General features: G+C 39.4%; 1 protein-coding gene across 1 annotated transcript in view; it reads left to right on the plus strand.

Moving 5' to 3' along the window:
- FHIP2A (FHF complex subunit HOOK interacting protein 2A) overlaps positions 1–17,016 on the plus strand; it is a 35,725-nt gene that overhangs the window by 13,368 nt on the left and 5,341 nt on the right. Inside the window, 12 exon segments of the mRNA XM_042781045.1 lie at positions 968–1,072; positions 1,668–1,790; positions 3,909–4,202; positions 4,390–4,586; positions 5,836–5,950; positions 6,493–6,569; positions 6,658–6,850; positions 7,027–7,196; positions 7,589–7,732; positions 8,807–8,913; positions 8,916–8,956; positions 14,450–14,467. Of these exon segments, the coding sequence (XP_042636979.1) occupies positions 968–1,072; positions 1,668–1,790; positions 3,909–4,202; positions 4,390–4,586; positions 5,836–5,950; positions 6,493–6,569; positions 6,658–6,850; positions 7,027–7,196; positions 7,589–7,732; positions 8,807–8,913; positions 8,916–8,956; positions 14,450–14,467 (1,584 nt within the window).

Raw genomic sequence — 17,016 nt, forward strand, 5'->3', positions numbered from 1 at the left:
AATGTTATGGTGCTTCAGATCATAGTTTATGCTGTTTCCAGATAACATGGATGTGATGGTGCTTAGGAAATACTCATCTCATGACTGTATTTTAAATGTGAGGGAGTATAAGCTGCTTCATTCTAGAATGTAGGCCTTGTTAATTTCTACCCTCTGAATCTACAATATAATCGTCAGTTTCACCTGCTTTTCAGCAAATATTTAAACAACTGCTATCAAAACTTCTATATTTAATATTCATTGACTATAGTTATCATAGTATAAATAAAAGCGTTGTCACAATAAGTCACAAAGCAGTTTATGCCGTAGGATTCCTTTTGTTTTACATGTATTTGCTACATATTATTATTTACATAAATGTGTTAGAAGGAGAAGCTCTAGTAGCATAGTGCCTAAGGCACTTGACTAGTAACTGGAAGGCTGGCAGTTCAAACCCACCAGCCACTCCTTGGAAGGAAGGTTGGGCAATCTATTTCCTAGTGATACTGCCTCAGAAATCCAAGAAGGGGTTGCTAGGAGTAGGGTTTGACTCGACAGCAATGAGTTTTTTTGAGTGTTAGAAGGCTTTCTATGATGAAAAGTTATTGACTGTTTGTCATTAGTGTAAGTATCAAGGTCTGCCTGTTCTCTGGCCAGAAAGTTAACAGTGTTCATGGTAGCCAGCATTTAGAATATAAATAGGTTGGCCCTACCTGAACCAAACTCTGATCTCAGCAACGTATCATCACCAGTGTTGTTAATAATTATATTGCATATGCTACCGTATAGTCTCTGATGTGTAATTGTAGGACACTAGTCATTAGTATTTGATTGCAAGTTTTATTCTGACAGTCATTAGTAGGTTAATCATATTTTGTCTTTTAAAAGTGGAATGCATTGATATCCATCATTTCTTTTAGTTTTTTAATAAGTATATTGTATCATCTGTTCTTTTCTTGTGTGTTTTCCTTCTTTTCCCTACGCCCAGTGTCCTCCAGGAATGAAACAGCAGGTTTTGGTGTTCTACACTAAACTTCTGGGAAGAATCCGGCAGCCACTGCTTCCACACATTAATGTGCATAGACCAGTGCAGGTAGGTTCCAAACAAAAGACCAAGCACACTGCCCTCGAGTCAGATCCGACTCATAGCGACCCCTCCTTGGGTTTCTGAGGTGGTATCTCTATGGAAGTAATCACCCATCCTGCCTTCCAAGGAGTGGCTGGTGGGTTTGAATCGCCAGCCTTCTGGTTCGCAGTCAAGTGCCTTAGGCACTACGCCACCAGGTAGGTTATTATTATGTAAATAATTAACAAATTATTTGGTTTTTGTGTGGTTTTTTTGCACAGAAATGATCTTTTGTGATTTTTTTTCCAAGAGTAAAATTAATGAAATTATTCTGAAAATAACGTGAGATTATTAGCAAATACTTGAGCTCTCTTGATTAATGATGTGTTAAGTACACTTTCATGGCTTTGTAGTTCTCTTTTAAAATGTTACACATTAAGGTTTTTTTTTTAATTTACCTATGTAATATCTCCAGAGTTCATTATGTATCTCATTAATTTTTTAGGGTAATGTAAACATATTTGAAATTTTTCAACATCCTTAAGATAAATGGATGATTATTTGCATGCTTGTAAAAGTAACCTAAGCTTTTTTTTTTTTTAAATTTAATGTTTTTTGACAGAAATTAATTCGACTTTGTGGTGAAGTTCTTGCAACTCCAACAGAAAATGAAGAAATTCAGTTTCTTTGTATCGTGTGTGCAAAGCTGAAACAAGATCCCTATTTAGTTAATTTTTTTCTTGAGGTATGGTACATTTCTTGTTAACCTTCAAAATATGCTCATATTAGAATTAAAATTGGAATTGAATTCTGCAAAAGGACTTATGTTTTGCGTATCAGATCAGTTGTTTTACTTCCCAGAATGATTTTTCATTTGTGATCACTGTTTTATTCTAACTTGAAATACCTTGACATATAAGATCTTCACATAAGATCTTCACAGTATACAACTGAACCAGATACATGGGCTTTTTGGTGGACCGTAGTCGTTTGACAGCTGGGCTGGTTCAGGACCTGGATGATCATGAAGCTAAGGATTGGCCAGGGTGAAGCTTGAGGGTGAATCAGGGGTAGCGGAGCCACAGGTGCTGTCACCTTTTCAGCCAGCTTGGCTGCGACTAGTGGTGCGGGTGCCCTGGCCCAGGGAGGGAAGGTATGTGCAGATCTGAACACGGTGGAAGAAACGGCTCATTGCCTCTCTGGCCTGGTCTTGCAGTTGGAACCACTCTGCTGCTTTGTACTGTCTTCCTATAGCCATAGTCACTGACTCATGGTTTACTTGAATCAATTAATATTGTGGATTTTACTTCCAGTTTCGAAATAGCAATTTTTGCGTACTTCCTGCTTTCATCCACTTCTGTTTTCAGCAGTGAAGTCATTCGTATTAGAAAAAATAATTGAGTTCTTGGTTTTGTTTTTTTGTTTTCTAAAATATCTTTTTTTTTTTAAGATCAAGGTGTAAGTGACATACAGTAGAGCTCACTCTTCGGTCTACCGCTAAACCAGTTGCCAGCGAGTTGATTCCAACTTCTGGCGACCCCTGTGTTTCCTGGTAGAGCTGTGCTCCACAGGGTTTGTAATGGCTATGACCCTTCAGAAATGGTGCTCCAGGCCTTTCTTCTGCGGCACCTTGGGTGTATTTGAACAACCAGCCTTTCACTGAGTAACCATGTGCTTAACCGTTTGCACCACCAGGAGCCCTCTTTCTGGTCTACACTCTGTGGATTTTGACAAGCATATACACCTCTACACTTCAGACACACAATAGCTTGATCACCCTAAAAAGAATTCCCACACCCTTTGTAGTTATGGCGTTACCACCCCCAGCCCCTAGCCATCACTGATCTGTTTTTTGTCCCAGTAGTTTTGCATTTTTCACAAAGTCATAGAAATTAATTAGCCCTTGAGTCTGGCTTTTTTTTAACTTAGCATAATGCTTTTGAGATTCATCCATGAGTTAGGTCCTATTTATTACTTATTCATCAGCTGAGGGACATTGGCGTTATTTCTGGTTTTGGGCAATCACCTTCGAATTTTGTGTGGGTTTTGGCTTCACTTCACTGGGTGAATACCCAGGGTGGGATTGGATATTTATCTTCATAAGGAACTGCCACTGTTTTCCAGTGACTTCAGCATTTTGTATCCCACCAGCACATCCTTGTCAGCATTGGGTATTTTCAGGTTTTTGTTTTAATTGTAGCCTTTCTAATTAGGTGTGTGGATTTATTTCTTACTTCCCATTAATGAACAAGGAATTCAGGGTCCTGTGCTGCCCTTAGGAGTTCTGGTGGTGTAGTGCATAAGGCATCTGATTGCTAACCAGAAGGCTGGTAGTTCAAACCCACCAGCCACTCCTTAGAAGGAAGACTAGGCAATCTCCTTCCGTGGAGATATGCCTCAGAAACCCAAGGAGGGGTCGCTATGAGTCGGAATCGATTTTATGGCAGTAAGGTTTTTTTTTGTTTGTTAATGCTGCCCTTATAGGAGGTAGGTGAGCAGCTAAGTTGCCAAACCCCCTGCGTGGCAGTGGTGAGGATTGTGAATGCCAGCTTTCATCACATGCATCCTAAGGCTCGAATAGTCTTCTTAGGATTTCACATTTCTAAAGATTTATTAGTAAGGGGAAGTATTACAGTTCTTTTGGTTTTTGTTACAAGAATACCTCAGTTGGGCTAAGAAGAGATTTTTCTTCTCGAAGTTCATTCTCTTCCCCATGCAATAATTTTCATTTGTCACGATACTTTTTATTCATTGCTTCATTGGTTAGACGTAGAATGTCAGTGATAGACAAATACACTAAAAATGTGATTTATAGTGATTCGGCTGTTGGTGTGAATTTTACAGAATGTGTACTCCTTTACAGAGTAAGCTAAAGTCATTGGCTTCCAAAGGCGTACCAGATGTAACTTCAGAGGGCTCGCTGAAAGGTCAAGATGCCTTGTCAACAGATACGGGACAGGCCCGTCAGCCAGAGGAACTGTCTGGTACTACAGGAATGGAACAGACAGAGTTAGAAGATGAGCCTCCTCACCAGATGGACGATCTGTCCACCAGCTTGGACAATCTCAGTGTCACGTCACTGCCAGAGGCCTCCGTGGTTCGTCCAAACCAGGACTACAACTTAGTGAACTCTTTGTTAAACCTTACTAGAAGTCCTGTGAGTTTTCTTCATTAACTTTTTCCCTAATGTGACTACAGTGGTAAACATAGGGGAAGGAGAAAAGGAAAGAAAAGCCTATCTTATTTTAGTGTAAAACATTAAGTCCTTACACACTGAATTTTCCCAAGCAACTTGATGTATATCTAACTCAAGAAGTAAAGGGGTATGTGTTTCTTTTCCTCAGGATGGCCGAATAGCTGTGAAAGCCTGTGAGGGCTTGATGTTGTTAGTGAGTCTGCCAGAGCCCGCAGCTGCAAAATGCCTTACCCAGAGCACTTGCCTGTGTGAGCTGCTGACGGACAGGCTGGCTGCCCTGTACAAGGCCCTACCTCAGTCTGTGGATCCGTTAGATATTGAAACAGTGGAAGCAATTAACTGGGGGTAAGAACTGTTATTTGTGTTTTCCCATAAAGGTGACTTCTTGCAGCTAAATTTCTGGATCTGTTTCTATTTGACAGTGTTCAGATCTTTAGTTTCGAACACTACAGCATTATTAGCGATCGTGGGATGGGATTATTTTGTTGAGGCTTCAGTTGAATTTGTTACCATCAGTGGTAACAAAACTGGTGTGGGAACAATCCAGCAGTCACATAGTTAAGCCACTTTTTATTTTGTCCTTTCCAGTGATCAGTTCTTAAGGGCTTACATTAATACCAATAACATTATCTGGATTATTTTTATTAAAAATAAAAAGCCCTAAAAGAAAGACTCTCCTTTTTTTATTAATAATTCTCTCAGCCGTGAGGGCAGTTTTGTGTCCTGTTTTTTTCTACCCACCTTTTAGTGTCCCGTGTCTCACCCCCCTCCCCCACCTTGATTCTTACAGGAAAACATGTTTATTGCAGAACATTCATAAGTTACTAAAAAGTATAAAGGAGCATAAATAAAATTAGCCTTTCCCTACCCCTGTATGAGGGAGCTCTTGTAGCATGGTGGTTAAGGCACTTGACTGCTAACCAGAAGGCTGGCGGTTCAAACCCACTAGCCACACCCGGAAGGAAGATGGGGCAATCTACTTCCGTAGTGATACTGCCTCGGAAACCCAAGGAGGGGTCGCTATGAGTCGGGTCTGACTCGACGGCACATAACAACAACAACAACAACATCCCTATATGCAGTCTGATACCTTGCCATATAACATTTTAGTGCTTTTCAGTGTTTACTTCTTTCTCTGCCTGGTATTCTCTCAGCATCTGTGGGACAGGCCCAGTTGTTAACACCACCTCTGTGTTGTGTCTTCAGGCAGGAAGACAAGGAATAGTTCAGTCATTATTTCTTTGTGCACCTCCTCTTTGCCTTCCTTTCCCACATGCCTCAGCCTTTTTGTTGCTGTTACTTATTTATAATGACACTATGAGGAGCTGTCTGGGTGGCTTATTTTTCTTCTACCGCTCCATTCTACTTTAGTGTCTCTCTTCCCACTTAGTGAAAATTATTTACAACTTTTATTTTTTAAAGTTTTATCTTTGGCTTTCTTTCATAACCTTCTTTTGTTTGTCATCCAGCATTGCCTGTGTGACTATATCACACTGTGTGAATCCATTCATGCGTCTGCAATATTTCAGATACACTGGGTAGGGTTAACGTTTTTAACTAACTTTGGACTTAGCGTTTCTTCCATGTCCTACAGCTTGGACTCCTATAGTCATAAAGAAGATGCTTCAGCATTTCCAGGAAAACGAGCCTTAATTTCGTTTCTTTCCTGGTTTGATTATTGTGATCAGCTCATTAAGGAAGCACAAAAGGTTTGAGAATTTTTGTTATTGTTCATTGATAATTTTAAAATGTACATGTCTACCAAGTAAAATTTGAATCTTTTGTTTCTATCCCTGACTACCTCGTAAATGTTTTAGTGAGGATAGCACAGTTAGTAAAATAAACTAACAAACAAGCAAATAAAGCAAAAGTGTGTGTGTGTGTGTGTGTGTATTACAACCCTGGAGCAAATCAAAGTTCAAGTTCTATCCTTTGATTCTGTAAGTATGTACAATGCTTCATGAGGGAACATGAAGTTTCTCATCTTTGGGGAGATGTTACTATTGTAAGGTGCTTAGGATAATAGTTTTTGTCCTGTTCCTCTTATTGCTGGAAATTCAGATAAAATGCTAAGGACCCAATAGCTAATCTAGGTTAATATGTCATCAAGTGAACGGTCAGGAGGGACATTTTGCTTTTCCGTATTAGTTCAGATGGGGAGTGCAAACTCATGTATTGATATCACACGTTCATCTTTTTTTTTTTTTTCCATTAAAAAACAAAAGAGAATGGTGTTCATACTGTATTCCAGACTGCTGCTGTTGCTCTGGCCAAAGCTGTTCATGAAAGGTTTTTCATTGGTGTGATGGAACCCCAGTTAATGCAAACGTGAGTGGCCTCTCTCCATAAAAAAAAACAAACAACAGCACTGCACTCCTGTCATTTCTGCCCCTAAGTACCTGTTTGTTGTGCTCAGTTCTGAGATGGGTATTCTGACATCAACTGCTCTGCTGCATCGCATCGTCCGGCAAGTCACCTCGGATGTTCTGCTTCAAGAGATGGTGCTTTTTATCCTCGGAGAACAGAGGGAACCAGAAACACTGGCAGAAATCAGCAGACATCCTTTAAGACATAGGTTAATTGAACACTGTGACCATATATCTGATGAGGTAAGCTGTGTGATGAGTCACAGTGGCACCTCCTGGACTTAGGAGCATACGTGTGATGTGTTCAGCCTGTTCCTTTTATATGGCTCTAGAAGTCAAAAGCATAAGTCATGGGATGGCAAGAAGAGTAACTTGTTTAAAGATATTTTTTGGTTAGCTTTTATTATTTTTGGTTTCAGATAAGCATAATGACATTAAGAATGTTTGAACATCTTTTACAAAAACCCAATGAGCACATTCTTTACAACTTGGTCCTAAGAAATCTTGAAGAAAGAAATTATACAGAATATAAGCCTTTGTGCCCAGAAGATAAAGATGTGGTAGAGAATGGATTGATAGCAGGAGCAGTGTAAGTTTTTATCCAACTCTGAGAGTTGAGTATTTCATACAGGGTCCTAACAGTCTCTCTCCTCTGATGCCTCTCCCTCATTCTTAAACAAACAAATCTCTAATAGTTTAAGAGTTTTTCAAAATAAAATTTACATGCCCCACTACTATATCCTTTTAAATTAAAAATGATACTATCTATTAATTAAACCTAACAAAATCAGTATATTCATATGTTCAGTGTTAGTGTAAAATGTTAACTTTGTCTATAGAGTATAAATATAAATTCTTTAGTATTTTTTTCTTTATATTAGCAAAATGATAGAATGCTTTCTAAGAACATAGCAGAGATTGTTTTGGTTTAGAAACTACCCTAATAAAATGGGTTTTTATACATCATTCATTTAAACTTAGAGATCTGGAGGAAGATCCGTTGTTTACTGACATTGCACCAGACAATGCTTTGACAGCCCAGGAGTGGCTCAGTTCTTCACCTCCTCCCACTCCTGACCACCCCAAAACGGATGGGAAAACTGAGGTCCATAAAATCGTCAATAGGTGAGTTGCTATATAAATATGACTTTCATCTTTTGTTATTTATATAACGGAAAATAGCCCTGCCCTTCATTTGTTAGAAAAATAGATAAAGATATTATGAACTGAATGGAAGTCTTCCTTTGTTTAATCTGAAAATTATGTCTGCTTCCTGTCATGCTTATGTAGCAAGTGACAGCCTAGGGCAGCATCGATAACAAAAGAGAAAAGCTCTGCTTAACACAGAAAAAAGAACAAATAGCAGTGGTGAAATAAAGCTTTAAAGTACCCTGCTTTAAAAATATATGTATAAACATTACAGCACTTCCCAATTGGAACAGCATTGAGGATTGCCATTTTGGCAGACTGTACTTACTTAACACGTACTCATGTATGCCAAGCATGGGGCTATTCTTTTTGTTCGTTTTGTATTCTTAAATTTTTTTTTTAAGTTCCCCTTCTGTGGTAATTTTCTTCTCTTTCTCTTCCTTTGCAAAGCTGTCACTGATAATGCCTGGGTTTGGCAGGTGACTTTATAGAAAATTGTATATGACTCAAGATGCATAATTAGACTGCATAAAAATCTCAAGTTTAATTACTTAAAAGCTAATTTCCTGAGATTACCAAATACCATAGCAGTATGTCATTGTGCAGTAATGTAAAGAGGAAAAAAAAAAAATCTTGCTTAAGTGGAATGAGTAATTTATAATAAAACCATTAGTGAAAGAGTATTTACTCAGTGACTTCTAATACTGATTCAAGATAAGTACTTAAAACATAAAAGGTTATTTTCTGAGTTTCCATTCGCTTTAATACTTGGTGAAACTTAAGGTTATCATTACGTGGTGTAGTGGTTAAGGCATTTGGTTGCAAACCAGGTCAGTGGTTCAAAGCCACCAGCCGCTCCACAGAAGAAAGATGGAGCAGTCTGTTTCCCTAAAGATTTATAGCCTAGGACTACGGAGGTTGCTATGAGTTAGAATCGACTTGATGGCAATGAGTCTTTTTGAGTTTGGATACTTTAACAAACTGTAAATGTATGATTGAATTGTGAGAGTATTACGGTTGGTTTTTTTTTTTTTTTTTTTTCCATTTAAGTTTTCTCTGTCTGGTACCAGATGAAGCAAAATCATCCTACCATGTCGAGGGCACTGGATATGACACCTACCTCCGAGATGCTCATAGGCAGGTGAGTGAAGTATCAAGTTTTTGAAACTAAATTTACTGAGAATGCATGCACACACCTTCGTATTTTGTCCCAGTTCCTACAGTCATTTCTCCCAACTCGTCCCTTTCTCTTCAAGACCTCAATGCACTCCCACTATTCTCACTTTTACACATGACTTGACTCTGTAATTCACTAACTGTGTGTCTCTCTCTCAAGATTTCCTTATGCTCTCCTTCTCTGCTTTGGATTTTTAATTAGATCTCCCCAGGACCCTTTCCCCTACTGATCCAAAGCCTGGTTTCTCCAAAATCCTCCCCAGTACTGTTACTCACACTTCTCAGGCTATTATCCTCTCACCTTCTCCACCACCATTCTGATCCAGAGTAATATATACATGTTCTCTGTTCTGCGCAGTTCACGTCCACTCCCTGTCTCTTGCATTTTAGCGTTATACCTTGCAGAAACTACTTTCTTAAAGGTAACCTCTTCATTATTAATAGAAACAGCCTTTTCTCAGTCCTCTTTCCTCTTTGCAAAAAAGGGCATGGGGCAATTTCCTCTGACCTCCTCTAACTTCACAAAGAGGAGACAGTCACCATCAGCAGCATCAGCCCAAGGCTGATCCCCACGAAACAGAGGTCAGACATGCCGCCACCCTCCAACTTTTTTTTTTTTTTTACAAATTCTGACACCGCCCGTCCTTCCTGCTTCACTTTTTACTTCTCTGCTGAATTCGATAATTCATTGTGGTGGCCATACAGAACTTATGGACAGTGCTTATGATTATGGGATTTATTAGGTAAACAACAGGTTATAATTCAGGTTCAGGAATGCTCAGGATACAATTCTTTGATCAGGACTGTCTCTCCTCTGCCGTGTGCACAGGCACTCCTCTTTGGCCCTTGGCCTTTCGGCATGGCCTCTGCCCTGCCGAGAAGCAGGTGTTAGAAAGATCATTTAGTTCTGCCAATAAGTGCATCCAGTTCTGCCAGCAAGCTTCTTGCCTAAAGGCACTCAGCGTTCTCACTGCATGGGCTGGCAAGCCTGCCACTTTTTCTCATGCCAGTCTCTCACTTCTGTTTCTGTTGCTACTGCTGCCATCACTCTTTGCCATCGTCTCAGAGCAAGGATCTTGGGTCCAAGAACGTACTCCATTCCAGGCTTTTCTCTGTCTTAATGGTGATGAGATCCCCTTTTCCACTTTTGGGATGGCTCATTTTAAGCCTAACGGAATGGAAACACTGACCAATCCTCACGTTAGAGTTCTATACACCTTGTTTCCCTGGTCCCAATCCCATAAGTGTCCCATGCACCTCATTTACATTACTGACAAGGTATCCAGTCCCCTTGGTGGACCATAAGCACCTTACGTTTGCATAGTTCTAACCATTCATCTGGTAGGAGTCACAAAGACCATGGTTAGAAGAGCCATATTAGGTAATTCACTACGTCGCACTCTTGATAGCATTTTACACTGTAAACCAACCCCTCCTTTACAAAAAAATGTATCGAGATAAATATTCACCATTTTAACTGTTTCAAAGTGTATAATTTGGTGGCTTTTAGTACATTCTCTAATTCCAGAACATTTTCATCACCCCAAAAATAAACCACATATTTATTAGGCAGTCACTCCCCATTCCCTATTCCTCCCCAGCTCCTGGCAACCACTAATCAATTTTCTATCTCAAATCAGAAAAATACACATTTATTTTGCATTTAAATCATTTGGATTAAGACATGCTAATATGTGTAATTTTCAAAATGAGAAATAGTTGCAAACATCCATTAATAATCAGAACATGAAATGTACAAAGTATGACTAAGAAAATTGGAAGTCATGTAAAATGAAATCTAACACATAAAGATTAACATCCTAGGCATTTGTAAGCTGAAGTGGACTGGTGCTGGCCATTTTGAATCAGATAATCCATGTGGTCTACTTTGACAAATAGAAGGGGAATAGTGTCACATTCGTTGTCAAAAAGAATATTTCAAAATCTATCATGAGGTATAATGCTGTCAGTTATAAGACAATGTCCATACTTCTACAAGCAACACCAGTTAATAGGACTATTCTTATTTATGTACTAACCACTAATGCCAAAAATGAAGAAATTGAAATTTCTATCAATTTCTGCATTCTAACATTGACCAACATGCAGTCAAGAAGCACTGACAATTACTGGTGATTGGAACGCAGGCTAGAAACGAAGGAAAATCAGTAGTTGGGAAATACAGCCTCAGTGATAGAAATAACGCGCGAGATTACATGATAGAATTTTGTGAGATCAGTGGCTTATTCATAAAAATACCTTTTCTCGACCACCTATATGACAACTATATGCATAGACTTCACTGGATGGAATGTACAGGAATCAAACCAACTATGTCTGTAGAAACAGAGAGTGGAAACACTCAATATCATTAATCAGAGCAAGGCCAGGAGTCAACTGCAAATAGAGCATCAGTTGCTCATATGCTAATTCAAGTTGAAGTTAAAGAAAATTAAAAGAAATCCATGAGAGCCAAAGTACCATGTTAAGTGTATATCACACCTAAATTTAGAGACCATCTTGAGAATAGGCTGGATATGTTAAACAGTAGTGACTGAAGAGCAGACAAGTTATAGGACATCATACATGAGCAAAGCAAACGGTTATTTAAAAGACAAGAAAGAAAGAAAAGACCAAAATGGATGTCAGAAGAGACTCTGAAACTTGGTTTTGAATGGAGAGTAGCTAAAGTGAATAGAAGAAATGAGGAAGTAAAAAACTGAACAGAACAGTAAAAACTGCCAGATGTGGCTTGAGAAGACTTGAGAAATTAAAATATTATGAAATTTGCAAAGACCTTTCTCAAGCTGAAAGAACTGTAGTAACCATTCAAGCCTCAAGTTACAATATTGAAAGAGTCCATGGGTAAAATATTGAATGAAGCAGGAAGCATCAAAAGAAGATAGAATACATAGAATCACTGTACCAAAAATAATTGGTTGACATTCAGCCATTTCAGAAGGTAACATATGATCAAGAACCAGTGGTGTTGAAGGAAGAAGTCCAAGCTGCACTGAAGGTAGTAGCTTGAAACAAGGCTCCAAGAAGTGACAAAATGTCAACTGAGATGTTTCAGCAAACACATGCAACATTAGAAGTGATCACTCATCTGTTCCAAGAAAACAGGAAGACAGCTACATGCCCAATTGACTGGAAGAGATCCATATTTGTGCCCTTTCTAAAGAAGGTGATCCAGCAGAATGTGAAAGTTGTCAAACAATATCATTAATATCGCATGCAAGTAAAATTTGCTGAAAAGAATTCAGAACAATTACAGCAGTACATCAACAGGGAACTGCCAGAAATTCAAGCTGGATTCAGAAGAGGAAGTAGAATGGGGAATATCATTGCTGATGTCAGACAGATCTTGGCTGAAAGCAGAGAATACCAGAAAGATGTTTATCTGGTTTTATTGACTGTGCAAAGGCATTTAACTGTGTGAATCATAACAAATTATGGATAACATTGTGAAGAATGGGAATTCCAGGACACTTACTTGTGCTCATGCAGAACCTGTGCATGGACTTAGAGGAAGTCATTCAGACAGAACAGGGGGATACTATGTGGTTTAAAATTGGGAAAGGTGTGTATCAGGGTTATATCCTTTCACCATACTTAGTCAGTTTGAGTGCTAAGCAAATAATCCAAGAAGCTGGACTGTATGCAGTAGATCAAGGCATCAGGTTTGGAGGAAGACTCATTAACAACCTGCGACATGCAGATAATGCAACCTTGCTTGCTGAGAGCCAAAAGGTCTGGAAGCATTTAATTATGAAAATCTAAGACTACAGCCTTCAGTATGGATTACACCTCAACATAAAATAAAAACCCTCACAACTGGACCAATAAGCAACATCACGATAACCAGAAAAGATTGTGGTTGTCAAAGAGTTCAATTTTCTTGGATCCACATCAACACCCTTGGAAGCAGCAGTCAAGAAATCAGATGACATATTGCATTGGACAGATGTGCTACAGAAGACCTATTTAAAGAGTTAAAGAGAAAAGACGTCACTTTGGGGACTAAGATGTGCCTGACCCAAGCCATGGTATTTCCAGTTGCTTCATGTGCACATGAAAGCTGGACAGTGAATATGGAAGACTGAAGGAGAACTTATGCATTTGAATTATGGTGTTGGCAAAGAATATTGAATGTACTGTTGGCTGCCAGAAGAACAAACAAATTTGTCTTGGAAGAAGTACAGCCAGAATGCTCCTTAGGGGAAGATGGCATGACTTCTCATGTAATTTGAACATATTATTAAGAGCGACCAGTCCCTGGAGAAGAACGTCATCCTTGTTGAAGTAGAGGGTCAGTGACAAAGAGGAAGACCCTCAGTGAGACGGATTGACACAACAGCTGAAACAAAGGGGTCCAACAAAGCAGTAGTTGTGAGGATCGTGCAGGACCAGGCAGGGTTTCATTCTGTTACACACAAGGTTAGTATGGGTTGGAACTAACTCAATGACACCTAACAACATCATATTTAGTTCAATACTGCAAACCTGAATTGAAGTCCATATTACTTCAGGAAGAGCTAGCATAAGAGGACAAGGTAGAGACCATAAAAGTTAAAAATACCTCTCAGTACTGATTTGATTTTAAAACTGCTTTTCTTCATTGTGTAAAGTTTCTCTCATACAAATGCAGTTATTATGAACATTTCAGAAAAATTATAAACAGACAAAAAGAATACAAAAAAAAAAGAGCAGTTGCTGAGGCTGCTGTGTACAACCAAACACCTCATAGGCCTTGCTTTCTTGGTTTGGAAGTTTAGAATCATGGTTTCATGGGACATGCTAGTTAATTTGCCGAGTAACATGTGTAGTGCTTCTTTTCTTTTGTGGTGTGGTGTCTGGGGTCTTCAAAGCTTGTGAGTGGTTATCAGAGGCACAGCAGTCGGTCTCTGTTCACCTGGAGCAATAGAGGAAGGAGAGGCAGATACAGGAGGAGGAGGTGGACCATGTGACTAAATGCCTCCTTGACCACTGCCTCCTTGGCCATGAGACCAGAGCTGCATGGTGCCTGGCTACCAGGACCAAACATTTTTGATCAAAAAGTCCATAGACAAATCCTGATCAAAAGGGAGAAAATGCAGAGTAGAACTTAAAATTTACGTAGACTCTAGACTTTCTGGGGCCATGGAGGGTAGGTGAACCCTTGAAACTATTGCCAAAATATCCTCTGAAGTCATCTTAAAACCAAACACTAGCCTAGCTTAACTGGTTTAAAAAAAAAGTCTGCCTTGAGCATTATATTCTTTTAAGAACTATCTATGTGGGATCATACCAGGGGTGGGACAGGAGGGGAGAGAAATTGCTGGATAGGTAGAGACAATATTGATTTGAGTGAAGGGAAAGACAATATATCAAAAGCAAGTGACCAATACAGTAACACTAAGGAAAAGGAAGACAGAGAGGTACACAAGAAATACAAACAGAGGTAAACTGTTTTACATACACAATACTGCATTGTCAGTGAAAATAAATATTAATCTACAGGTAAATAGAAGGGTAAACAGGCTGAATGATCAAGTATTTGTAGCCTAAAGGGAATATGCCCATGACCATATATAAGGTTGGCAGACAATATTTCTACATACATATTTGCATGTGCTATAAGAATGTCCACATACATAATGGAGCTAACAAGGGGCAAAGTTATTGATAACTTCTTAGCCACAGCCACCCACCCTGAGGGAGCTAGTTGTTGGACCTGTGGGCTCAAGACCATGGTCACAGGGGACATCAAGCTCAGCTGGCATAACATACTTCATAAAAACATTGTTCTACATCCTACTTTGGTGAGTAGTAACTGGGGTCTTAAAATCTTGCAAACAGCCATCTAGATGCAACCATGGGTCTCTCATCGTACAGAACGGAGAAGAATAAAGAAAACCAGAGATAAATGGAAACAATTAGTCCAAAGGATTAGTAGACCATGCAAATGTCAGACTGTATGACCACGAGACCAGAACTAGATGGTGTCCAGCTACCACTGTCAACTACTCGGAAAAGGGTTAATACAGAAGGTCCTGGGGAGAGCAGGAGAACAATGTGGAACAAAACTCGAAGTCTTAAAAAAGACCACGTTTACAGGGCTGATAGAGTCTGATGAGACCCCCAAAACTATGGCCCCCTAGTTACCCTTCAGGTTTGGAATTGAACTCACTTCCGTGGCTTCCAGCCAAACAATTAAAAAAAAAAAAAACACCCACTGCCATCGAGTCGGATTCAACCCACAGCGACCCCTCCTTGGGTTTCCGAGGTGGTATCACTGCAGTAGATTGCCCAACCTTCCTTCCAAAGAGTGGCTGGTGGGTTTGAACCACCAGCCTTCTGGTTAGCTGTCAAATGCCTTGGCACTATGCTACCAGAGCTCCCAGCCGAACGATAAATATGTAAGGTGAACATTTACATTTACAGGTGGGTCCACTCCTTAGAACAACCAGTCATGAGAGAACAGAAGGCCAATATTTGCACAGGGAAGTAGCTCAGGGGCAGGAATGCAGAGGAAAGGACACAGGGAAAGGGTCACTACAGGGAGGGAAGTGGGAAGAGAGCTGTTACACTGTGGGGAATTGCTGTCAGTGTCATAAAATAAAATGTGTGTCAACTGCTATGTGGAAAATGAATTTGTAAACCTTCACCCAGATCACAATAAAGATTTAAAAATAAAAAAACTATGTGGGATCAAATTAACAATAACTCAGAAGGTTAGGGGGCAGCAAGTTCATGTCAGTGGAGGAAGAACTTAGAAAGGGAGGATGGGCGTGGGTACACAAGTGGAAGAATGTAATCCTGTCTCAGTTGTACATGTAGAAACTGTAGAGCCAGTCTATCTTGCTGTGTATATTCTCAACAACAACCAACTAAATAAAATTTAGGGGAAAAAGAGTTAGTGCTTCATGGTGAGAGTATGTTCTGTTTCAATTTCTTGTAATTTCCAAATTAGGTCAAAGTGAATTTTTTAGCTTTATTTAGTAAATAAAGAGAATTTGAGGAGAGAAACGATATTGACCACCACAATATTTTAGGTTTCTTTTCTCAAAGTAAATTACATATTTGGGAAAACTTTTATAATTCATTTTTATTTTATGAGATACTCTTTTGCTTATAAAAATCCATGTTGTTTATCCCAGTGGTAAACTATCTATATGAAGGAGCCATTTCTTAACTTCCAGTCTGTTGCAAACCAATACTTTTTTTTGTAAACTACAATAAAAATCAATCACTAGAAAAAAAGACACACAAATTACAAGTCCCAATTAGTTGATTATTTGGATCCAGTAGACATAAACTTACTCAGTCCAATGGGGTCAAACGGCAGTAGAAGTTTCTAAATGCTTCTCAGCTGTTGTGCTTGTCTCATTGTGGGTGGTAGTGGATCATTTGGAAACCCACGCTAGTCCTCGGACCACACTTTGAGCAGTGCTGTTTGATCCTGTAACCACAACATGCCTAGTGTCAGTACGTTATAGGATGGTCAAGCTTGCTTTCTCAGTTACCAGGTATCTGTTCATCCATTGTATGTAAACCTTTGGAGTAAATTTGATAAGGGCTTACTTTGACCTTTTAGATGTACTTTAAATCTGAGATGAAAATAAGTAAGGAGTTAACTTTCTCTAAAGGAAAAGACAAACACAATAATTAAAAGGGTCCTTTGGTAAAGCAAAAGAAGTTCGGGTGGCATAGCGATTAAGACACTTGGCTGCTAACCAGAAGGTCTGTGGTTCAAACCCACCAGCCTTGGAAACCCAATGAGGGGTCACTATGAGTCAGAATCAACTCTATGGCAGTGAGTTTGGTTTGGTTTTGGTTTTAGTAAAGTGAAAATAATACCTTTTTCCATCAAGTTTCCTGTTGGTTACTAGAAGTACCCCCCACACTTAGTATTTCAAGGCTTTTTGTATGCCTCCTTGAGGAAGCCCTTCGTATTTAATCCCAGCTTGTTGTTGTATGCCATCGAGTCGGACCCGACTCATAGGGACCCCTCCTTGGGTTTCCAAGGCAGTATCGCTATGGAAGTAGATTGCCCCATCTTCCTTCCGAGGAGTGGCTGGTGGGTTTGAACCGCCAGCCTT

The sequence above is a fragment of the Orycteropus afer genome, unplaced genomic scaffold (assembly GCF_000298275.1).
Source record: "Orycteropus afer afer isolate SDZICR_OR568_19922 unplaced genomic scaffold, OryAfe1.0 scaffold00082, whole genome shotgun sequence".
Taxonomy (NCBI): domain Eukaryota; kingdom Metazoa; phylum Chordata; class Mammalia; order Tubulidentata; family Orycteropodidae; genus Orycteropus; species Orycteropus afer.